The sequence below is a fragment of the Microtus oregoni genome, unplaced genomic scaffold, assembly GCF_018167655.1.
Source record: "Microtus oregoni isolate MIOR12 unplaced genomic scaffold, Mior012 000029F_ref0000214, whole genome shotgun sequence".
NCBI classification, from domain to species: domain Eukaryota; kingdom Metazoa; phylum Chordata; class Mammalia; order Rodentia; family Cricetidae; genus Microtus; species Microtus oregoni.
In genome coordinates, this window is record NW_024543088.1 from 7,249,955 (window position 1) to 7,276,722 (window position 26,768).

Consider the following 26,768-nt stretch of genomic DNA (forward strand, 5'->3'; position numbering starts at 1 on the left):
GGAGTAAGTGGGACATTCCTCCATTGCTGGTGGAAGTGCATAATTGTGTAGTCAACTTGAAATCAATATGGTGGTTGATCAGAAAATTGGGAATCAATCTACTCTCAAGATCCAGCATTATCACTATTGGGTACATACCTAATGTATTCTCAATCATACCACAAGGATACATGATCAACTATGGTCATAGCAGCACTATTCTTAATATCCAAATCTTTATATGATCTAAATGCCTTTCACCACAGTTGAGTAGATACAGAGAGCACAGTCGGAGTGAGCCTGTGCTCAGGTACAGCCCAAGCATTGCCTCTGCCTATTTGATTGGGTTTTAATGGGCAATGGTTTCTCCCTAACAATTCAATACTCCACAGCTCTCTCTCTCTCTATAAATGCCTGATTGTCCAAGCCTTACAGTGACTTCTTTTTAAGTATGAGAATTTTTTGAAAATCTGTGCATCATTTGAAGTCACCACCATTCAAGTCTCCTAATTAAAAGTTTTACAGTCATCAGGGAAGCAGACACATTCACATTCAGAAAAGTCATTCTTCAGGCCTGTAAATTCCCTTTATCTCCATAAAGGAGGCATAAACTAAAGCAGGGCTCCACCTGCCCTGTATACTTGGGGTATCTGATTGCTATTTACCAACTTTGGGCTAAACTCAGGTTTGTGATTTCATTAAGAGTCTGTCACTTTTTTTAAATTAATTAATTAATTAATTTATTGTGTATACCGTATTCTGCCTGCATATATGCCTGCAGGCCAGAAGAGGGCACCAGATCTCATTACATATGGTTGTGAGCCACCATGTGGTTGCTGGGAATTGAACTCAGGACCTCTGGAAGAGCAGTCAGTGCTCTTAACCACTGAGCCATCTCTCCAGCCCCCGAGTCTGTCACTTTTTAAACACTTATATTTTCAGTCTCTCCTGAAAAATTTTGTACTGTTCCATTGTTTTATGGAGATTTGGGCTCAAAGACATCCTTGTGCATATTTCTAAGTTGGTTTCTGATGCTGCCCATATTGTATTTCTTTTGGGTCATAAGAGGTGGGGCAAAGAAGAACTTAGGATCACCCATTCACACCTTACTGCTATAATGACATGTTCACTAGGCTGAATAGATGGCTCAGCAGATGAGAACACTGGTTGCTCATCCACAGGGCCTGACTTTGATTTCCAGAATCCACAAAATCGCTCACAATTCTCTTTAACTCCAGTGAAAGGGGATCAGATACCCTCTGATGGCCTCCACTTTTACCTCCACTTTATACTCAGTATAATCAATGACAAACTCAAGTCATCAAACAGCAGCAAAAACCTTTCTGTACTGAGAAATACTATGGTATTCACTGAGGTTCTGAGAAAATGTGACCAACAAGTGTTGAGTCCTAAGGATAACACATTCTACAATAAAGGGAAAAACAAAAGAGATAGCAGTTTATCAGTTTCCTTGAACATATGCTTTATTATTTAAGTTGTTGTCATTCCTCTTTTCTTCAATTAAATCATGTTTACAATCTTAAAAATGGGAATAATTTTCTGATAGAATGTTTCAATTAATCAGGGTACTGCCTTAGTGGGAAATGTGTGCGGTGTGCAAGCCTGGTAACCTAATCTTGATTACCATATGAGGAAAGCCAAGAGTCCACCCCAAAAACTTGTCTTATGGTCTTCACATATGTGTCAGGGCTAAAATTCCATAATTACATCACACTTACATATAACAGAAACTTTTTTCAAATAAATCTCATTGATGTTTCATTACCTGGCATCTCCGGATAATTCCCTTAGAAGGAAGCACTACATGATGAAGTGAAAAATGGATAACTAATGGGGACAGGAAGATGCATAGAGCTTCACATAATATATACATACCCACAGGACATCAAGCTATACTTTAAAATATTCAATAGATTACTGATTATCTAATATTTCATATCTCTACCAGTTTGATGAAAATGATGCTGTGGATACACATATGAGGTAATGTTTGCTATAATCTATCCTATTATGCATTTTAACATTAATTTTGATAAGATATGTAGACGAAACAGCAAATGTTGGGGTCTAACATGTACCCTTGTACTTATATTCAAGAGACTGGCCCATGATGATTATGAGTTCAGATCTATTAATAACTAATTCATGACATACAAGCTAGACTGGATAGCAAATGGCATCTCATGGGAATTTGTGAAAAGATGAAAAACAAATGCAGGAAAAAATTTCATCACCCTTTCGCAGACAGCATTACTTAAAAGGAATGAATATACACTATCGAACATTAAAAAAATGTTTCACTTAGATTATGGACATCTCATTCTATATATTTAAGCAGAAAAATACCTATCACTTAGTGAAAGCACAGTGGGAGATGTACAAAAATCACAGAGAGAAAACAAAGAGCACAAAATAAACTTCATTGAAAGGATTTGATAAATGTATAGAACACTTTAATATCTCTCACTAACCAGAAATTGTAATGGAGAAATTTCCACCATCAGACTTGAGTGAAGAGAGTAAATGACTAACCTTCATGATGAAAAATATATAAAGAATTTCTGGACAATAAAGACCTCTAAATGATGTCTAAAGTCTTTACCATATTATTTACATGAAGGAGGTTTTTCTCTTTCATGAGTTCTTCCCTATTATCTGATGTTAAGATGATAAAAAATAATGTCTTTAACATAAAAACAGGGCAAAGACATAGACAAGAATTTAGGACAAGTTCATCATCAGGATGAAGGTTAGGTTTTTCAGAAGTTTCTGTAGTCCTGCCTGCAACAGGAATACCCAATGGTCTAACCTTCCTGGGAGCAAGCATGAATATTTATTTTCCCAAACCAAGGCACACTAAAATAACATGATTAAAATTAAATAAAATCTTTAAACAATTTTTCGCTCATGAATATTTTCCTCCTCTAAGCATGCATTCCTGTAACCCAGGTGTTGAGGTATTAAAGGCTTATTTCCACAGTTTTTCTCAATGATGATTTGGTTCATGCAATAAAAAGCAAGAATGTAGATTTGAAGTTACAGAAATTAATCATTTTCAATTAGTGGCATCATTTGGGAAAATTTAGAACATATTGTCATACTGGAAGAAATGTCATGGGTTTTTTACTGAGAGTATACATTCACACACCATTTCAAGATCCTATACCTGGTTCATGATACAGGCTAAGTATATGAGTCCTTCACTTCCCGGTGTAGGTGTCATGTCTGAGACTTCTTGTGACAACACTGTCAAAGTAATCATGTAACCGTCTGGAACCCAGAGTCACATTAAACGCTTTTATTAAGTGACTTAGACATTATGATTCATCACAGACACAGAAGAGGCACTCATACCCATCTACCAAATTTTACATCTGGATAAGTGATAGGGGAAGCTTTGTTAACCAATCATCTTAAAGAAGTGGAATCTAGTTAAGGCATGGCTTCCTGGAGCCCAGGAGAAAAAACTGGGGTAGACCAGGTGCTTGCTATCTGGGTGATTCCCATGGGACACAGTGGAACTTGGACTTTCCATTCCTGTGGCATGAGTTTTCTCTTATAATAAGTAAAAATATAATTGTTTATCATTAAGGTAGCCTGGTTATATCCCAAAGTCAGCTAATTTCTAGAGATAGCTGTATTTATATAATTGAAGAAAAGTGCAAAATCAAAAATAGTTACCTTATCAGTGAATTCATAGGACTTCTGTCCATATAATTTTGCAGGTGCGAACAAAATAGAGACTTTATAATGCTTGAACAGTTATGATACTTGTAGACTTGTTTTCTTCTCAGTCTTATGTAAGTAAATGTGTATTGGATGAAGATATTTCAAAAACATTTACAGTTACAGTCCCTTTAGTAGGAATCTTCTGAAGACCTCAGAGTACTGTGATATGCAAAGGCCTTAATAGACCTCTTTTCCACCAAACGTTTACTCTTGTATAAAGACTACCAAGAAGAAGAAAACTTTACCACACTGATTGCACTTAAAGCGTTTGACAGGCTAAACTGTGGAGGCACACCCCTGTAATCCAGCACTTGGGAGACAGACAAATCTCTGTGAGTGTAAGGCCAGCCTCTTCTATACGTGAGTTCCACAACAGATTCCAATGTTACAGAGAAACACTGTCTCAAAAATTAAAAAAAAGGTTTCTTTGCAGTATGATTTTTTCTCAAGATTTAAAGCCTGTTGCCACATACAAAGGCTCTACCACATTTGCTAAAATTGTAGGGTTTCTATTCAGCATGTGTTCCTTTATGGATGCGTGCACTTTTATGACATGCAAAGGCCTTACTACATTGATTACATTTATAAGGTTTCTCTCCAGTATGTGTTCTTTTATGTGATTTTAGACTACTGCAATGTGAAAAGGCTTTATCACATTGATTACATTCATATGGCTTCTCTCCAGTATGTGTTCTTTTATGTGTTTGTAGATTAATGAATTGTGAAAAGGCTTTATCACATTGATCACATTCATATGGTTTTTCTCCAGTATGCGTTCTTTTGTGAACTTGGAGACTATTGATATATGAAAAGCCTTTACCACATTGATTACATTCATAGGGTTTCTCTCCAGTGTGTGTTGTTTTGTGTATTCGGAGTTTAGAGTGCTCCCAGAAAGCTTTATCACATTGATTACATTCAAAGGGCTTCTTTCCAGTATGTCTTCTTTTATGTCTGTGAAGCTCACCATGACTCACAAAAGCTTTATCACATTGATTACATTGATGAGGCTTCTCTCCAGTATGTGTCCTTTGATGTACTTGAAGATTACTCTTAATTGAAAAGGCTTTACCACATTGATTACATGTGTAGGGTTTCTCTCCAGTATGTGTTCTTTTATGTAGTTGGAGACTATCTTGTCGTGAAAATGCTTTACCACATTCATTACATTCATAGGGTCTCTCTTTAGTATGTGTTCTTTTGTGTGTTTGGAGTTTAAAGCATTTTGAAAAAGCTTTATCACATTGATTACATTTGTAGGTTTTCTCTCCAGTGTGTAATCTGTTGTGAACTTGGAGACTTCTTACATATGAAAAGTCCTTACCACCTTGATTATATTCATTTGGTTTCTCTCCAGCTTGTGTTCTTCTTTTAAGTATTTGGAGACAACTGGTATTTCCAAAGGCTTCAGCATATTGAATACCATCATATGGCTTCTCTGTAAAATAATTGTTTTCATGTCTTTGAAGATGACTATAACATGCAAATGATTTAACGCATTGAGCATACTCAGAGAGTTTCTTTCCATTATGGATTCTTTCATACCTGCAAAGATAATTGGCAAATGCAAAAGTTTTACCATGTACATTACCCTGATGAATCTTAGTATCTATATGAATTAATTTTATAATTTTGCTTTATTGTAAAGAGGAATAAGATTTTCAGTTTTACATTCATGGTGCTCTCCTATAGTATGGGATGTTTTGTGTCTATGAAGAACCTTTGATGGTAAGGGTCTGTTTCCAAATGACCCACATTCATAGCATGATTTAATATGATTTTTTTTTACATATTTGAAAGGAACTAGACTAACTCAGTTTTAAATAACCTTACATTTCTTTTGGATTCTTATGTTTTCTTGTAGTGCAATATCTACCACAAGAAAGTGTACGAGGACAAACAAAAGTAAGTACACATTCCAACACTCATAGGGCTTAACTTCAGTGTGAGTTTGCTGATATCTTCCCAAAAAATTTGAAAATGAATTACATATAATCTTATAGCACATTCAACAAATCTACCCAGTGTTGAAATACTAAATATCTTTCATATCTTCTCATTATTCTGAAGGAGATACAGTCTCTCTTTTCATTTTGGGAAGCTCACTTGTGACATATGACATTCTTATCAAATGAAGAAGAAATAAATGGTTTTCAATTGAATTTACAGAGTTTCATCACAAACATGTAGTATAGGAATTAAGCTTTCTCAAGATGAGACTTTTTGACTCTCATAAACTAACTCTTTCAATAAGTTTGGCAAAGTCACAAGTACATAAGTAACACTGGCTTTACTACTGAGTATTTATTTTTTGGTCAGTTCTAAACATAGACTTATTATCTAGTCAAGTAACACTGGCTTTACTACTGAGTATTTATTTTTTGGTCAGTTCTAAACATAGATTTATTATCTAGTCAATGTGTGTATGTGTGTTCCCTGTGCAGTATCTGAGTGCTATGAAACTAAATGGATTGGCAGCTCTACAGCATAGTTCTCATGGGACTAGGACTCAAATGGTGGGATCAGGTAAGGAATCATTTGTTTCTCTTCTGATTTTAGAGGAATGCCTTGGAAACATAGACCATTTATGTTATATTGAGGCATATGGTTTTATGAGATATTAATACACATCAATATACTTTAAGCTGTGTTCATTTATATTATTGTTTTTCTTTAAGTGTTCCAGGACAAATTAAAACTTCTTCAGAGACAAATATATACCAAGTTGCAAATAAAAATTACCTTCCATGTTTTTTAGCACTTTGACAATACTCTTCAAAATTATGGTCTTCCAAACTGTAGCCTAATACAGTAACAAAAAGTAAATAATATATTAATCATATGTACAAAATTGAATATCTTAAGTGACCTATGCCTTAATTATTTGACTCATTTTTACTCTTTCTCAAACACATATACCAAAAGTATAAATAAATAATACAGAGTAATCCCCTTATTTTAAAATGTAAAGGAAAGTTCACAGTCCTACCAGTAGCAGTGAGGTTCCTGTATGTCTCCAGCATCACATCTTTGTAGAGACTCTTTTGGGAAGGATTCAGCAAAATCCACTCATGCTCAGTGAAGTCAATGTGCACATCCTCAAAGGTCACTGAATTCTAGAATAATTCAACCAACAGTAAAACAAAGTGTGATCCTGACATTGGATACTTCTTTTAAAATGGTATATTTGTATAATGTTGCAGCTTCCCATACTTCTTTCATTACATTACATTATAATGTAATCACCAGTCACTTTAGAAGGAAACTGAAGAAGAGGTTCCTATGTGCCCTTCCTTGGCCCTTTAAATAGGATACGGCTTTAAGAAAGAAATGCCAATGAACAGACATAGAGACACAGAGAAGCAAGCAGATCAACACTACTGAGAAAACATTACAGAAATAGTAAGAGCAATGATTATTTAAAAAAGAGATGGGGAAATTGGGTATACTGACACTTGCCTTTAATCCCAGCAATCAATATAAAAGCAGATGAATTAAATTGAGTTGGATGTCAGTCAAAACCTATGCAGAGTTAAAGGTAAGCCAGAGTTACAAATTAATAAATCCCAGTATCCATCCAAAAATCACTCAAATAAAAAATGTAATAGGAAATCAGAGGATCTACTGAAGAACTTACAGAAACTTTTTTTTTTTTGAGACAGGGTTTCTCTGTGGCTTTGGAGCCTGTCCTGGCACTAGCTCTTGTAGACCAGGCTGGTCTCGAACTCACAGAGATCCACCTGCCTCTCGAGTGCTGGGATTAAAGGCGTGCTCCACCACCGCCCGGCTAGAAACTTTTGTATTCACTTTAGTTCTACATTCATCTTCGAGAACCTGTAGTTGCCCAGTTTAAACTGTTGCATACTAAGATCTGAATAAATGGAGTGCATGTTTAAACAGTTACAAATGGAACAAAGAAAACATCAGCCCCGCAAATGATGATCATAAACAACATAGAGTAAGGGAGATGGGTCAGCAATTAAGCAGTTTTGCTGTCCTTGCAGATGAGTGGGAAAATTGCCAGTACTAAAGGGGACTTGCAATTATCCATTACTTCAACATCATAGGTGCTGTCGTCTCTTGTGACTACCATGAGGAACAAGAACACATGTGGTACATACCCTTGTATATAGATACAACCTCATATTCATTGAAAGCATTCAAAAGAAAAAAATTAGAGGCAGGTAGAAAGTCACACTCCTGCACTGCAATGATTCACAAGGCAGAGGTATTAATGTCATGCATACTACACTCCTGGGAAAGAGAATGATACCCTCCACCAAACTTCAAATTTCAAGATGTAGGTGAAGTTTAGCATAGATGTTTATCATTGAAATATATAAAAATCTACATTCCAGCCTCATCAGACAATCAAACAATACACACACAAACACAAACACACACACAAACAACACTGTTGTTTTGTCATTAATCCCTCTGTGCAGAAGCCAGAATCATTTGTATTTGTGAGTAAGGACAACATGGTTTAAGGAGCTACATTAAGTACCCAGAGCTACACAGAAAAATATCGTCTTTCAAAAACAAACGCCTTTAATCTCAGCCCTCAGGAGGCAGAGGCAGATAGATCTTTGTGAGTTCAAGGCCAACATTGTCTACTAGAGCTAGTTCTAGGAGAGGCTCCAAAGCTACAGAGAAAGCCTATCCCGAAAAACCAAAAAAAAAAAAATTACAGAAACCACCTGTGTTACTTAAGAATTTTATGCATGTGAAGAGATACAATGAGCACCATAACCCGTATTAAAAAACATTTAATCGGGGTGGCTATTTTAGACTTCCAGAAGTTGTCCATTGTCATTATGGTGGGGAGAATATGTTGTGCAGGACAATTTTGCTGCAGGCCACAGGAAGTTGACTGAAATGCTTGGCAGTATCCAGAATATAGGAATTCTCAAAGCCCATCCCCAGTGCCACACTTCTTTCAATAAGACCATACAGATTCCAACAAAGATACACTTTGTAATAGCAACAATCCCTATGAGATTATAGGAGCCAATAACCTTGAAACTACCACACTGCCACAATCAGGTCCTTTCTCAGACTGGTGACTCCAGCAGCTGATTTCCTCCCATTTCGCCTGTAGTGCTCTCTGTTAACTATTCTTTCTATTCTGATCTGAAGGCAGACACCATGTTCTACATGCAGGTCCTTCTCCTGTGAGTTAATGAATAGTGGAGTTCATGACTCAAGTGGGTAATTTCAAAAGTCTGAGGCCACACAGTCATTTAAAAATTTTGAATCATTACCGGGTGGTGGTGACACACGCCTTTAATCCCAGCACTTGGGAGGCAGAGGCAGGCCGGTCTCTTGGAGTTCAAGGCCAGCCTGATTTACAAAAGCTAGTTCTGAAACAGGGACCAAAGCTACAGAGAAACCTTGTCTCAAAAAAAAAAAAAGAATTTTAAATCAAGACAGCAAGGTCATTGAGCTGGAATGCCACAGAATGAAATCGAGGTCTCATATAAAAACATAAGAGACCTTTTCTCACCAACATTATTCTACAATGCTGGAAGTGCAGATATTCTAGAATATACCTTTCCAGTGAGAAAACACTGTTCACACTTAAGAGATTAATAAAGAAAAATCTGCACAATGATAGCATGCATCCATCTCTGGCAAATGCTCAAAGAGCAGAGAATCTAGAATAAACAATGCATTCCACATACATTACCATCCTTGAGTTTCTTTTAGGTTCAGACTCTAGCTTACACTTTGAAGAAATAAAATAGCCATGGGAATATATACATATTAGAGTACTACTCAGCAGTAAAAAACAAGAACTTCTTGAATTTTGCATGCAAATTGATGAAAATAGAAAACACTCTCCTGAGTGAGGTAAGCCAGACACAAAAAGAGGAACATGGGATGTACTCACTCATATTTGGTTTCTAGCCATAAACAAAGGACATTGAGCTTATAATTAGTTATCCTAGAGAAGCTAAATAAGGAGAACCCAAAGAAAAACATATAGGCATCCTGCTGAATATTAACCTTCATCAGGCGATTAAAGGAGACAGAGACAGAGACCCTACTGCACGTACTGGCTTTGTGGAAGCCTAGGCAGTTTGGATGCTCACCTTACTAGACCTGGATGGAGGTGGGTGGCCTTTGGACTTCCCACAGGGCAGGGAACCCTGATTGCTCTTTGGGCTGACGAGGGAGAAGGACTTGACTGGGGGAAGAGGAGAGAAATGGGAGGCGGTGGCAGGGAAGAGACAGAAATCTTTAAACAAAAATTAAGAAAAATCTGCACAATGATAACATGCATCCATCTCTGGCCTATGCTCAAAGAGGAGAGAATCTAGAATAAACAATGCATTCCACATACACTACCATCCTTGAGTTTCTTTTAGGAGCAGATTTTAGCTTACACTTTGAAGAAATTAAACAGCCATGGGAAACTGCAAGTCTTGCCAGTTAGGGAATAGGGAAACTTACACAGCAAGGATATTGCAACAATTATGTCAAAAGTATGTAAGTGACCTGAGCAGCAGGTCATACTTTACTGACAGGGCCCTACGTGCAGTGCCAGAAGGTGAGAAAGGCAGGAAAACTGGAACGAAGGTATGATAAAAGCTGGGACAGAGAAGTCTTCTTTAAGCTATGTCTTATTCCAAGTAAGCTTCTTAAGATGAATAGCTTCTTGTATACCATTTGTAAGGGGAAATGGGAGGAAATAGGAGACTTCTAGAAAATCAGCAGAAATTGCCACACAATGAGACAAACTCAGAATAAGGTTAATCAAGCAATGGAACACAATAGCAGGGTAGTGGTGGAGCACGCCTTTAATCCCTGCACTGGGAAGGCAGAGACAGGTGGCTCTCAGGAATTTCGAGGCCAGCCTTGTCTCCAAGAGTGAGTTCCTGGACAGACTCCAAAGCCACAGAAAAACCCTGTCACAGAAAAAATGCAACACACACACACAAAAAAAAAAAAAAAAAAAAAAAAAAAAAACAAAGGCGGGGAGGGGGAGGGAAATGGGAAGCGGTTGCAGGGCGGAGGCAGAAATCCTTAATAAATAAATAAATTAAAAAAAATGGCGATCTCAAGAATATTATGGACTGGCCGGGTGGTGGTGGCGCACGCCTGTAACCCCAGCACTTGGGAGGCAGAGGCAGGTGGATCTCTGTGAGTTCGAGGCCAGCATGTTCTACAAAGAAAGTACCAGGACAGGCTCCAAAGCTACAGAGAAACCCAGTCTCAAAACGCCCAGCACAAAAAAAAGAATATTATGAACTACGCCCAGAGTGGCCTTGGTACCATAGCTCACTGTGGTGGGAAGAGTTGGGATCTCAGGATCTGAAGAACCTCTCCAGAAAGGCACTGGTTCCAGATCCTTACCATCTCACGCAAACATATTCCCGGTTTCAATGATGGAGTTCTATTTTATTCTCCATAACTCAGGATCTTAGGCAAAACCCCAAGGCCTAGACACTCACTAGGCTGTTCCTGGCTCTGCCAAGAGTATCCCTGGTTTTGAGAAGGAGCTAAGTTCCTTCTCCATGAGTTGGACCCTAAATGGAAAGACATCATTGATATGGCCAGCTCTCAACACAACAGCATTTTCCTTTCAAATGACTGTCACTTCTCTCAGCATATACATCTGACAGAACTATAATTTTCTCTAAAAAGAATTGGAACTTTAAGTCACACCATACCCTAATGTTCATTATGATCCCATAATGACTTGAGCAGCACGTTAGAGGTTTCTTCATTGATTTGGGAGCAGAGTAGTGGCTGTTTATAAATCAGTGGTGTCTCTGTCATGGTCTAGATTGAAATGTTTAAACAATCCTTGTAAACAATTTTGTATGCTACCATCCTAATCTCTAATAGGCCTAGTTAGCACACTACTTTGCTATCTTTGGGTAATTTAGAGGCAGGCTTCCTCAGCTAATATCTCCTAAGCACTGGTGATGCCTTTATATCAAATTTCCACTCTTCTGCACAACTGGTTAGTGGTAGAGTGGGAAGGAACACAAGAATGCCATTTACAAACTCCACAAAATTAACTCACTTCAAAGGGATCTTACTCCTAAATGTTAAATACAAAGGGCAAAGCTTCTGAAAGATAATAAAAAAACTAGGCATCTCCAAGTTTGGGATCCTGCCTTCCATACGTATCAAAACTACGTTTATGTGGACCACAAAGATGTTTCTACACACAATTCCCTGCTGGAAATGCTTTTCACAGATGCAGGCCACAGAGGGAAGTCATTCAGAGGCCACGACCTCGTTATGGGGAGTTGCAAGGACCAATGGAACCTCAGAAAACACTGATAGTAGCAGTGGGTTCCTACACTTGCTCAAGGAGGGCGTGCCACACTCACTCCCATGGCTCACATCCTCTCCTCCTCGTCTTGGAACAGCAACCCGTTACTCACCACGTTGTGGCTTCCAGGCTCACCCATGTTCTCCTCAGAGCTCGCCGCAGAAGCACTCACAGCACAGAATACAATCCACTGGCGCCTGCTCAGCTTGAAAATCAATCCAGGAGCAAGGCGCAGGAAGAGCCCTGCCTGATTTCTGACTGACAGGTCGGCCTGGAAGTCTTGATTGGCTAGTGAGGCTTGAGTGACAAGAGCACCTCCCTGAGCCTTACAGTGCACTTAAAGACACAGAACAAAATTCCTTGGCTCTGGCTTCCACCCCAGACCCAGACTTTTACAGATCTGCAGACATATGAATTTTAATATCACTTATGCCTCTATCAGATAGATGACACAGCTGTCCTCCTGCAATCCACAACCACACTGCCTTCATCCTCCTGGACATGAAATGGCTCGCTAGCACAGCCCATTACACAATGTGCAGTAGACTGATTCTCCTGTTCAAAAGATGGAAGGGTACACAGAATACTAATGAGTACAGATTTTAGGAAACCAAAGATGATGTTTGTTCTGTGGCTTCAGGCTGACACCAGGAGTCACAGGCACTTCTGACAGCCATGAGAGCAACCCAAGCACCAAATGACAACTAAGCTGGTATCTTTATGTCCTGCCAGAAGATTGCATGATAGGTACAGACTATGTCCCATTCCAGACTATGACCAGCTGGCAAATTTAGCTCAGGTTCTTAAGTGCCCACCATTACAGAGGCTTTGAACTGCCACATTCTTAAGTTTAAGTGGGGACAGTCATCCCGATTTTTACTATACTTGCTTTATTATTTTATCTTTTGTAATAACACAATTAGAAGAATTCTGAATCCTCTCCTCTGTTAATGGCCATAGATTTTTCCGTTATAGGCTCCTTGTCTAATGGGTCAATTAGCCTATAGGTGTTTCCATTGGCTGACTCTGTGTGCTGACTGTGGGAGGTATAGCCCTTTAAGCTCTCCTGTCTGCCTTTCCTGGCTCCAAGGCACAGCATGGGTCAGACTCTGCTGGCCACAGCATGTGTGCTTGGACTACCCCAATCTCAGCAGTATCCTAGGCCAATTCTAGGGCAAACACCATACCCCCTTCATTCTTTTCATCCAGACAGAGGTGGGAGAAGCTGTGGCTTGGTGAGCACAGCACTGCTGGTTGCAAGGGTGAAGGTGAAACTTATTTTGGTCTCTCCAAGTCTTGGAACTGTCTGAAGATGGCAGTGGATACACTATCAGTGCTGTGGGAAAACTATAATATTTAAAAACTGTAAAAATTTCTGCCTTTGTTTTTACTTCTTTTCAGCTCCTCTGGCCAATTAAAATCCATCTAAGTAACTGTACAGATACTTGAGTGCTATTTCCTTGTGCCATGTTTACAAATATTTGCATTTTTACTCCCAATTTTATACCCAGCTTAACTCTTTCCTTTTTATATCTACTACTCATTTCTCTTTTTTTGAAACACACCTTTTATTATACTTTTTAAAATATTTATTTATTTATTACGTATACAATATTCTTTCTACATATATGCCTGCAGGCCAGAAGACGGCACCAGACTTCATTACAGATGGTTGTGAGCCACCATGTGGTTGTCGGGAATTGAACTCAGGACCTTTGGAAGAACAGGCAATGCTCTTAACCACTGAGCCATCTCTCCAGCCCCCTCTACTACTCATTTCTGAGCACTCATTACTTACCTCTCCACCTGTGGTGCAGTTTTCTTGTGGCATCCCTCACATGCTCCCTTGTACACAAGACCACACTTCTTTTTTTTATGGTTTATTTAACTTTTTATTTTATGTGCATTGGTGTGAAGTGTCAGATCCCCTGGAACTGATCTTCAGACAGTTTTGAGCTGCTGTATGGGTGCTGGAAATTGAACCCGGGTCCTCTGGAAGAGCAGTCAGTGCTCTTAACCACTGAGCCATCTCTCCAGCCCCCAAGACCACACTTCTGTATGTTTTGAGGTTCACTGGTCAGACCCACATTTAGGTGCCATTTGTGGGCTGACTGTGGCTTATTGGGCTGCCATTCGTAGACAATGACACCTTGCTTTCTAACAGGTTTTAGAGTCGCTTTATGCACATCATTAGGATTCTCAAATGCTAGCTCTTTAACTATCGAATGCTCTGGTTCTGTACCTCCAATCAATCTATTAGATGCCAGTGTCAGTCTGGAGACAAGTCTTGAAATAATTTATCTGGTCCCTCTCTTATACTAGACAACTCCCCAGCCTGTTCTTTAGAAGATGAAAGTCTATGCCAGGCCTTCTTGGCAGTTGCATTAACTTGGACATATGCTGTCATATCAAAGTCTAATTGCTGATCTCTGTATCTCCTTTGCCCACTCCTGCCTAGCCTTATTCTGCCTAACTAAGGGCCGATTCTGGTATATTATTAACCAATGGAAGGAATACATATTCAAAGAATACATAAGCATTTTCCCACAGCAGTGTGAACTTGTGTAATGTGAGCTGATTTAGATCTGTGACATGAAACCACTGCTACAGTCAATGGCCTGTGTCTGAAACTTTTGGATGACCCAGTTTTGTCAATCAGGACTATACACATTTGTAGGCAGAGATTTCCTCTTCTGACAGTTTCCAAAAACTGACATGGAGACTTAATATTAATTATAAATGCTTGGCAGAGAGTTTAGGCTTATTACTAGGTAACTCTAACATTTCAAATTAACCCATATTTCTTATCTATGCTCAGCCATGTGGTGGTACATTTATTAGCATAACACATTCATCTCCTTATATGTCTTCATTTGGTTTGTGAATTCTCTGACTCTGCTCTTGCTCTTCCCAGAGTCCTCAGTTTGGTTTTCCTTCCTATACTTTGTTACTAATAATAACATCAACACATTGTCATGGTATATATGAGTATTCCACAGTACCTATTTGCAAAACAAAACAAAAATCTACAAAAATCCTTTTCCTTAAATATTCATTTACTCAAGAGAATCCCCCCAATTGTACACCCAGTAATCTGGTCTGTCTTCATTCACATGACATGCATTAATATATGCCGGGAAATTACAGAATCACTCCCTACTGTGAGCCACAGGATTATGCAGTAATTATACAGTTATCATTTTTTAGGATCTACCCATCAGAATCAATGATTCTGTTGTGAAGGCTTTAATCAAGACGTGAAGCATATTGGCATAATTGCCTTGTAAATGAACTGGATGTTTCCTGGCTACAGAATTCTCCCATAACTTACTCTCATCTATTACCTTTTTGGGATATATTGCCCATAGTTTAGTATGATTTGATCTCATTTTGGGCACAATTTCCCCTAACTATGTGCAAAAGCAGGCACAGTGTCACAAAGACCTGTTCCCCATTACCTGATCTTCATTCTTTTTTCCAGTGTATACACAGAACTATAACTTCTTGTGATTATCTTTATTGGCAGGCATTTGACCAGCATTAAGCATCCAGGCAAAAGTACTTCATTAAAACCATTCATACAATTTCTGAAGGCAAGTTCTCCCTTTCCACGATGGGCTCTGGTGGATCAAACTCAGGTCTAAAAGTTTCTAAAACCAGAGCCTTCCCCTGCTATTAAGATGCCCAACATCAAATCTAACAAATATTTAACAGACACCCAAGACATATGGGTAACTATCTTTGCAGGTCTGAAAACTTAAAGAGAATTTCTGGGCATGATAATAGTGGCTCCAGTTGTAGGAAGCTTAGTATAAATGAGGAAAGGAACTCTTTCTTTACCTCTTATAACATTTAAAATTTTTCTTTGAAATTCATCAATATTATTCTTAAAATTCAGAAAATAATCAATATAGAAGAAAAGCCTTCATTTATAGGGTGTAAATAGAGGTCTGGCAGAAGCATAAAATTTAAACTGTCTTTTTATTGTATAAACTAAGAATGCTTTTTCCTCTCTTAACATGACTTAGAGCAATTAACATTTACTTGTTCTGTGTGGTGTAAGAGAAATGGGTCAGTTTGAAGAGGAAAAAAATACAGAAACACAATAAAACCATCCATAAATTTCAAGGGCATAGAAATACTACATTCATAAGACTGTACATTGATAGTCACTCAAATAGACAGAAAAATAAGTATACTCTGGTTTTGCCTCATTTATAGATAAGAGATTGGCCTAAAGTAACCTTGCTGTGAAACACTCCTAAATCTTCATACTCACCTTCACCTAAATTTATAGATGACTTTAGTCCATGAGATTTACTATTTATATTTTACTCTCCCAGATAGCAAGAAAAAGAATTAAATATCTGCCCACAGCCCAAAGAAGACAATCCATCTTTTTCTGGGGCCTCCAGACTTACACTACCAATGACCAAAGTGGCAGAGAGGCATCGAAAACCAGATCTGTTAATTTAGAGCTTCAGTACCTCTTATCAAGGTTTATTTTGGGGGTAACCCCCACTAAACCATTTAGCGTTCAGAAAGATTTGATATAGCAGTGGGAAATCTGACTAATAGGATCTGAGCAGAAAGAATAAATAAATTAACTCACATACATCCTTTTATTGCGTCCTGTTTATTCTTTCTATGGCCTCTCTATTAACTATGCTCCTCATAATACTTTGCTGTTCCTGGTGGTTATGCTGTGCTTGCTGTTCCCACCTAGCTTGAGGTTTCCAGCCTATATAACCCACACAGACAATAACAGTCATCTTTACATGCACTACAGAATCATAAAAAATAGGTAGGAAGGTCCTGACAAAGCAGCCCTGCAGGAAAAGTGACACCACACAAGAAGGGCCAGTATCCAAGGGGACATATCTGACATTCCAAACCTTTGGATAGGATCAGTAGACTTCCATAAACCCTGGACTCACCCACTCCCCTCAGCCCAATCTCAACTGTGATCACCAGCTTATGATACCCAGACCTGTTTGCCAGTAAGGGTGGGCATGTTGTCTTTCTATCTTTTTGGAATTTCTACATGGTCTATTAGCAAGGGAAATTATGGGGTATTAATGTAATGTAGACTTGACTATTCAACATAGAGTGAAAGTTATTGCTCAAAAGTAGTGTGGCATTTGTGAATGAGAGAAGGTTATTTGGTTCCCATATACTGCTTGGGTACTTTGGTGTGAATAACTTTTTGAAGGGGAGAAATGCCATGATTTCACAAGATTTCTGCAGAATTGACAGTGACTGTCCAAAACACAAGTGTCCCCAAAGCTCTGCAATCCGGTTCTCCATATGGGGTGTATATTCCTGAGAATTGGCCTATAGGTCTGTCAGCTATGCATTCATTGTATAATACTTGTGGCTGCAACTTCTCCACTTCTTTTGTTTAATAAAAACAGACTGTGCATATTTTTCTGGGAAAGGAATAATAATTTTAAAATTAATGCCAAATAGTCTATTGATGGCAACCAGAGAACTAGTTTGTCTATCCTACAGATGAGTTTTATAAAATTTTAGAATATCTCTCATCTATGGTAAAACACAGCACTAATATAAAAGTTCACAGTTATTATGACATGATGTATTTAAGTCCATCTAAGAGTTGTAGAATTGATTTCTTAAAGAAATGATTGTTACTTTAGAAGGCTAGTTTTCTCTATTAGTCATTGATTATTAGAATGTACTTTGATAAAGAATTGTTAGGCAGAGATTACCTGGTATGCATCTGTGGGACCATGCTTGCAGTTGAAATAGACCTGATGCGTAAAGTTTGTGATCAAGGCAAAGGTAACCCATTTTATTCAGGATAGGACAATACCAACTTTCTCAAAACATACATAGCTAGATGTTCACAGCAGAACAGTTGTCAGAAATACACGAGGAGAGTGTCTGATAACATATACATTACAGTCTCATGGGCAGAATATAGACATTAGTGATAGAATATGTTTAAAGGCAGTCTAGTCTCTGGGGCATAGAGTTTAATACAGTAAAAGGTGACATAAGATGTGAAGTTCTCTCATAGTTGCTTCCTGCTGATAAGGGGAGAAGTTGTAGGTCTTGTCTTGAAGGCTGGAGCATAGTGGAAACCCATGGAGACCAGGGAAGAGCAGGCTGCATCAGACTCTGGGAGGCCTGCAGGCAGCCTTGGAGCAGTCTGTGTCAGGAGAATGCAATAGGGATTCCTTGGGTGAGAGCTGCAGAGAGAGCTGGAGGGCAAGGTGCACAGCTGTGGCAAGGAAGCTGCCTAGCAATCTCTAACTCCTTAAATGATTATAAATCTGGTGGAATAAATACATGTTAATGGAAGAATAGGAAGTTAAGGAATCTCAAAGAAGAAACTTTATCTCTTGGGTGCACACTTGAAATGTTTAAGTGCACAGTTTTGGCAGATTTAAAAAGGCAAACTGGGCCAGGGAGACAGGGAAATTTTCTCTCCTGCACAAAGAATTAGGCAGGTGGGAAAACAAATTACAAACAAATAATACTTAGCTGAGTTTACTTTTAGTTGTGACAATGTTGCTGGATCTAAATCGATCTTTTAAAGCCCCTAAGAATCATTTTTAAGAGGCAAAAATGTTATATCTATCAGGTTATTACTATTTGTGGTCTGTACTGAAATTCATACTGTGGAAGAATCAAAGAGACAGCTATTTTGTAGCTATATTTTATCTATACCTGTAAGGTAAATAGCAATTAATATGACAGTTATACAGTTAAAGAAATAGGTCCCTAGTACTAGAATGAAAAAAATGTTTAGAGTTAAATGAAGAGTACAGGTTTTAAATTTAAAGAACGAACAGCGGCAAGTGTTTTTTTTTTTTTTTTTTTTTTTTTTTCATGGATGGCTGGGATGGCTTAGGAATATAGGAGAGTGGCAGCTTGCTGATACCTGAGCAAGCTGGGATAGACAGTGAAAGGGCAGGGGGGAGGGGCAGAAAGAGCTGTCTGGGAGAGTGCACACAATTAGACTGATGCAGAGTTAATGTGCAATATAAAGTAAGATTTATTTTATTATCTTGAATGTCTCCAATCGAAGTGGGAAAATCCTGTAGAGTTTTCACAAGTCCTCGGAGAGAGCATCCTCTCAGGGACTTGGTCTTGGATGGGCTTGCAGGAACTCTCTGTGCCTGGCCACTTATTTTTTTGTAAACATAACTTGAGAAGGATAGCCTCACCCAGAAAGAAAGAGAGGTTTTAGACAGGTGACAGGAAGAAAAGCTGTAGGAATCATTTATGCAATGTTGAGAAATCATCATTTGGGTTTTTAAAGCAGCTAAAATGGTCTCTATACAGAGCCTAATACTGGGGGCGTGTTAGTGAAACCTGCTTTGTCATTTAAATGAGAAGCACCAGGGATAGGTATCTGGGCTGCCTACAAGACAGTTTTGGGTTTAAAGTGCAAGTTTAATCATTTAGGTTTCAGCAAGTTACAGTAAAGAAATCTGTTCAGATCAGGCAGGGATCTGAACTTCACTTAAGGTCTACTGACCTGGCAGCAGTACATTCATTCACTGCAGTGTTTGTGGCTCCAACATCCTCTCCTTGTTTCAACTGCTTAGAGCAAAAGGTGTCAACATTTGATCTAAACAACCCCTAGAGGATGCTAATCTTTGGCAGAGGTGCTCTTGGACCAAGAGACAGATGCTTCCCCTGGTTGTTACATAGTTTGCCTTGTTACCCTATACCCTATGCCTACTGGGGGAAAAACCAGTTCAGTAAAAAGGCAGACTTGCCTTACTCCTAGTTTTTATTGATGATAAACCATTAACTTCTTATCTAATCACTTAAGGATATAGTGTAGCACACAAGTCCCCCCTCCAAGATTTCACTGATGATGTCATCTCTCCCTTAATAAAGCTCTCCACTCACTACCCATAGCCTCCTTGAGCCGTAAAGTAAGCTGGGAGTTACTGCTTTCTGTGGAAAAATCCTTGTCTGGGTATTGTGGCCCTGAACAAATGCCAGTCCAGGACTCAGCTCGGGCTGCCACCGACAATCCTTGCAGCATGAGGGAACAGTAAAGAAACATACATGCTCAGGAAAAGTTACCGGTTAGTGAATGCATTTTTTTACACTTCAAGATTTGCTTCACCTCAGCTGCCCAAGGAACTAACTGGGAACCTCATCTTGGGCACTAGGGAGCCCCTCTAGGGTCAAGTCTCTTGCCCACCCTAAAGTGGCTCCCTTAACTAAGAATTGTGGTTCCGTGCTCCCCTATCCACCTTTCCTTTATCCCAATTCTCCTGTTTCCCCAGGTCCCCCCTCCTTCCCTTCTACCTTTTCTCTCCCCATCTCCCCTTACCCCCATCCCACCCCACCCCCAAGATCCCATTTTCTCCCCGGAAATTTGGTCTACTTCCCTTAGCCAAGAGGACAACTATATGTTTTTCCTTGGGTTCACCTTCTTACTTAGCTTCTTTAGGTTCACCTATTGTAGACTCCGTGGTCCTTATTTATGGCTAGAAACCAATTATGAGTGAGTACATCCCATGTTCATCTTTTTGGGTCTGGGACACCTCACTCAGGATAGTGTTTTCTATTTCCATCCATTTGCATGCAAAATTCGAGAAGTCATTGTTTTTTACCGCAGCGTAGTACTCTAGCGTGTATATATTCCATACTTTCTTCATCCATTCTTCCATTGAAGGGCATCTAGGTTGTTTCCAGGTTCTGGCTATTACAAATAATACTGCTATGAACATAGTTGAACAAATGCTTTTGTCATTTGATAGAGCATCTCTTGGGTATATTCCTAAGAGTGGTATTGCTGGGTCCAGGGGTAAGTTGATCCCGCATTTCCTGAGAAACCAAAACACTGACTTCCACAGTGGTTGCACAAGATTGCATTCCCACCAGCAATGGATGAGGGTACCCGTTCCTCCACAGCTTCTCCAGCAAAGGTTATCCTTGGTGTTTTTGACTTTAGCCATTCTGACAGGTGTAAGATGATATCTCAAAGTTGTTTTGATTTGCATTTCCCTGATTGCTAAGGAAGTTGAGGATTGGGAACCTGAAATGACCCTTTCCTAGAGCAATACTGACGAATATCTTGCATATCATCATAGAATCTTCATCTGGTGATGGATAGAGATAGAGACTGAGACCCACACAGGAGAACTGGACTGAGCTCCCAAGGTCCCAAGGAGGAGCAGAAGGAGGGAGAACATGAGCAAAGAATTCGGGACCACGAGGCGTGCATCCACCCACTGAGACAGTGGAGCTGATCTATGGGGAGCTCACCAAGGCCAGCTGGACTGTGACCGAAAAAGCATGGGATAAAACCGGACTCTCTGAACATGGCGAACAATGAGGGCTGATGAGACACCAAGGACAATGGCAGGGGGTTTTGATCCTACTTAATGTGCTGGCTTTGTGGGAGCCTAGCCAGTTTGGATGTTCACCTTCCTAGATATGGACGGAGGGGGGAGGACCTAGGACTTAACACAGGGCAGGGAACCCGGACTGCTCTGTGGACTGGAGAGGGAGGGGGAGAGGAGTGGGGGGAGGGGGAGAAGGGTGGGAGGAGGGGGAGAAGGGTGGGAGGAGGGGTAGAAGGGTGGGAGGAGGGGAAGGGAAATGGGAGGCTGGGAGGAGGTGGAAACTTGTTTTTTGTTTATGTTTTTTTTTCTCTTCTTTTCGCAAAAAAAAAAAAAAAAAGATTTGCTTCACCAGTTGTAATGCATTAGCTGAATCCTAAAGAGTTCCAAGGGACGAGTGCCCCCAAAGACACTGTTTACTGCCCTTACCATAATCAGTAATTTATTTCATAATGGTGACTCCAGAAACTGACTGCTTTCCCTGTACCGCCCCCCGCCACAGTGTACTCAATAAACTGTTCCTTCTATTTTGCTCTGAAGGAGAAACCAGGCTCCATATGCAAATCCTTTTCCTGTTACTTCAATGGACTACATGACTCAAATGGGGAATTTTAAATTCAGTGGTGTTACAGTCATTTAGTGTAACATTTTATTTGGCTTACTGAATAGAACAGGAAAATCATTGTCCAGAATACTAAATGATTGGGATTAAAGCTACCTGAGTCAACAGAAGAGGGCATATCTCAGAAATACTTTTCTAAAAGGCTGCACATACACCTGTTCTAAAATTTTTATGCTTTCCCAGGGATAAAGCATAGTAAACACTTTGAAGACGAACAAAAAAATCTGGTTAATAGCAGCATGCATTCAGCTCTGGCTAATGCTAGAAGAGGAACCAGTCTAGAACAGACTTCACATTCCACATATGCCGTCATCCTTTTTCTTCTTTTAGTTCATGTCCCAAGTTATACATTGAACAATATAGATAGTGACAGGAGCCTGCAAGTCTATCCATTTAGGAAGATGAAAATTTACAGAGCAAATCTATCTTTTAGATCATACATTATGATCTGCACCAAAGGGAAGCACTAAGACATTTCAAAGATGTACCATTGCCACAATCCTCACACATATGAACACGAAATAACACAAAAACAGTGGGAAAAAAACAAAGAAAAGTCTCCAATCCCCACTGTGAATGCTGTTATTAAATGAACAGGCTTGCTGAGCTCTTCAAACGTTAAAACAAGGCTGCCTTTTCCTCTAAGAGGGCTGGCTAGATTTTAAAATCACAGTTGCTTCCTTGCAGATCCAGAAGGAGTTCAGAATAACCAGACCTGCCCTCTGTCTGTCTCAGGGCTTTATTATGTTTTTGGTGTGTGGGTGTTTGTCTGCCATTTTCTGTGCACAATACCTAAGAGGCCAGAAGAGGGCATCAGAAGCCTTGAGATTGGAGTTACAGGAGATGGTTAGCTACCATTATTTCTTGCAATGGATCCTTTTCCTCTTCAACAACAGACAGTGCTCTTAGCTGATAAGTTGTCTCTACAAAGGCTTTTTTATTTAAAGTTTATTTTCATACATTTTACTTAAAACATTATATCACTTTCACCCTTCTTTGTTCTCTCTTCACTTTTTCATAAATTATTTCCTTCCATTTTTCTCCTTATTAAGCATGTGTTACTAAGTGTGTACAAATACGTGTATAAAACCTGCTGAGGCCATTTCTGTTGGTTGTGTATACTTAGATCCAGGGCTAAACGTGTATCATTGGATATTCAGTTAGTTAGCTTATCACTGACTAAATGAAATTCTTCCACTGAAATAAAACTCTAGTTGTTAATGAATGAAATGATCTGTCCCCACCATGACCTAGGCTTTCTTGGGTAGAAAACATTATCAAAATTAGAAAACCCTTGGTGCAAATATCATCAGAGTTTTGCTGGTGTAATGAATGAGTCTGAAGTTCTAGCCCTGCAGTGAACCTTCTGAACACTGATCTAAGCCAATCACAGTCTTTTTTGGAACTCTGGGCCTCCCTTCACACCCTTTTCACCATTCTCATCTCAGAGAACTTAAAAATCCAGAAGTTCCTGCCACCACTTTCTAAGTACCGTGACTACATGTCTGTGCCACCATGTTTGACTTAGATTGCTCCAGCTTCAATTATTTTGGCATAAAAAGATGGGATGAGAAAAAGAACATTAAGTTAACTTCATTATAATAGCACTTATCTCATTGAAACTGGGTTTTACTATCTTTAGAATAAATTCAGAACTATGTGCTAGTCACTTGATGAGTTATAAGAGACTCAATGGTAAAGAAAAACTTTACCATTTCGAAGACTGTAGACCTTAAGGAAGAAGGATAGTATTTGATGGGAGCCATCCTGTCACTAGAATTAGGTCTTCTTTTTAAGTACCAGAATTTCTTGACATCTTCACGTCATTTGAAGTCACCACCATTCATGTCTCCTAAACAAAAGATTTACAGTCATCAGGAGAGCAGACTATAATCACATTCAGAAAAGTTATTCTTCATGCCTGCAAGTTCCCTTTCTCTCCTTACAGGCGGCATAAACTCTAGCAGGGTTCCACCTGCCCTGTGTCCTTGTGGTATCCCATTGCTATTTACCAACTTTGGGCTAAACTCAGTTTTGTGGTTTCATCAAGGGTCTGTCACTTTAAAGACATTTGTATTTTCAGTTTCTCTCCTGAAAATCTTTTCTACTCTTCCATTGTTTTATGGAGATTTGGGCTCAAAGACATCTTTGTGCATATTTCTAAGTTGTTTTCTGATACTGCCCATCTTGTATTTCATTTGGGTCATTAGGGATGAGGCAAAGATGAACTCAGGATCACCCATTCACACATCACTGCTATAATGACATGCTCACTAGGCTGAAGAGATGGCTCAGCAGATAAGAACACTGGTTGCTTATCCACACGGCATGACTTTGTTTCCCAGAACCCACAAAACAGTTCACAATTCTCTTTAACTCCAGTGAAAGGGGATCAGATACCCTCTGATGGCCTCCACTCTTGGACTTGGTATGTACAATGACAAACTCAAGTCATCAGACAGCAGCAACAAACTTTATGTACTGAGAAATATTATGGTATTCACTCGGATTCTGAGGAAATGTTATGAACAAGTGGTTAGTCCTAAGGATAACACAGTCTACAAAAAAAGGAATAACAAAAGAAGAGATATCAGTTTCTCATTTTCAATCAAAAAATAGGTTTTATTATTTAAATTGTTTTTCCTCTATCTTTCAATGAAAATATGTTAACAACCTGAATAAAAGGCAACATTTTTGTGGAAGAATGTTTCAGTTAATCAGGGTTCTGATTTAGTGGGATACGTGTGTGGTGTGCAAGTCTGGAAACCGAATTTTGATCACCATATGAAGAGAGCAAAAATCCCACCTCAATAAGTTGTCTTATGTTCTTCACATAATTGTCAGGCCTAAAATTCCATAATCATATCACACATACATATAACAGAAACTATTTTTCAAATAAATCTCATTGATGTTACATTACCTTGCATCTCTGGATAATTCCCTTAGAAGGAAGCACTTCATGATGAAGTGACAAATGGATAACTAATGGGGACAGGAAGATGCATAGAGCTTCACATAATGTATACATATCCACAGGAGATCAAGCTATACTGTGAAATATTCACTTGATTACTGATTGTCCTACATTTTACAACTCTACCAGTTGGATGAAAATGATGCTGTCCAGTTTTTCTGCTCTCATGGAAGCTCACGCAGTGCAGGTGGAGAGACGCAGGAGGCTGGGGTGGAAGAGGTTGAGGAGCTCACATCCAGTGCCATGACAACAGCTGAGAAGCTCGCACTCAGCTTTGCCAATGCCGCCACAGGCAATGCTTCCTCTGTCCTGAGCAGGAGGCACCTGCCTCCCTCTGCCAACTGTCTTGTGTGGCCTCTGACCAGCCAGGGACATCTGACGAACATGAAGTCTGGTTTATCTTTCAGTATTTTGCTCTAAAACCAGATTTCAGATGGCCACATGAGAACTGCTATGCCCCATTGATATTTTCTGTAGGTGGCCCATGACACCTACCCCATCTAATTAAATGATAGGTGAGATTTGTTATCCTAAATATAACTCATAATTTGCTGATTGAATAGGGCAATATGTCAGAAAGCCTAACCGTCCAAGGTTTCAATAGCCTCTTCATTAACACCAGGTGCAAGATTTTACAAGATGTATATGATGTCCCTCTACATCACTATTTTTATTTCTGAGGCTTAGACTTGTCCTCAATACTTTTTCTTTTTTCTTTAATATTTATTTACTTATTATGTATCCAACATTTTTTCAGCTTGTATGTCTGAAGGCCAGAAGAGGGCACCAGACCTAATTCTAGATGGTTATGAGCCACCATGTGGTTGCTGGGAATTGAACTCAGGACCTTTGGAAGAGCAGGCAATGCTCTTAACTGCTGAGCCAACTCTCCAGCCCTCAGTATGTGTTCTTTTATGTGTTTTTAGACTACCCAGTTGTGAAAAGGCCTTATCACATTGATTACATTCATAGGGTTTCTCTCCTGTATGGATTCTTTTATGTGTTTTTAGATTACTGATATATGAAAAGGCTTTACCACATTGATTACATTCATAGGGTTTCTCTCCAGTGTGTGTTGTTTTGTGTATTCGGAGTTTAGAGTGCTCCCAGAAAGCTTTATCACACTGATAACATTCAAAGGGCTTCTTTCCAGTATGTCTTCTTTTATGTCTGTGAAGCTCACCATGACTCGCAAAAGCTTTATCACATTGATTACATTTATAAGGTTTCTCTCCAGTATGTGTCCTTTGATGTACTCGAAGATTACTGTTCCGTGAAAAGGCTTTACCACATTGATTACATGTATAGGGTTTCTCTCCAGTATGTGTCCTTTGATGTAGTCGAAGATGACAGTTCTGTAAAAAGGCTTTACCACATTGATTACATGTATAGGGTTTCTCTCCAGTATGTGTCCTCTGATGTACTCGAAGATGACAGTTCTGTAAAAAGGCTTTACCACATTGATTACATGTATAGGGTTTCTCTCCAGTATGTGTCCTTTGATGTACTCGAAGATGACAGTTCTGTAAAAAGACTTTACCACATTGATTACACGTGGAGGTATTTTCTCCAGTATGTCTTCTTTTGTGAAGTTGGAGATTATACTGACGTGCAAAGACTTTACCGCATTTATTACATTCATAGGCTTCCTCTTTAGTCTGTGTTCTTTCATGTATTTGGCGGTTAGAGTGTTTTGAAAAAGCTTTATCACATTGATTACATTGATAAGGTTTCTCTCCAGTATGTGTCCTTTGATGTACTCGAAGATGATTGTTCTGTGAAAAGGCTTTACCACATTGATTACATGTGTGGGGT

General features: G+C 39.1%; 1 protein-coding gene across 1 annotated transcript; it reads right to left on the bottom strand.

The window, feature by feature from the left end:
* Window positions 1-4,310: 4,310 nt before the first annotated feature.
* On the bottom strand, window positions 4,311-26,764 carry LOC121465115 (zinc finger protein 431-like; the record flags this gene model as incomplete). Its single annotated transcript, XM_041678299.1, has 3 exons — window positions 4,311-4,864; window positions 25,885-26,507; window positions 26,592-26,764. Coding segments are annotated over 3 exons (1,350 nt in total), but the record flags the coding sequence as incomplete, so codon positions are not given.
* Between the last annotated feature and the right edge of the window lie 4 nt (window positions 26,765-26,768).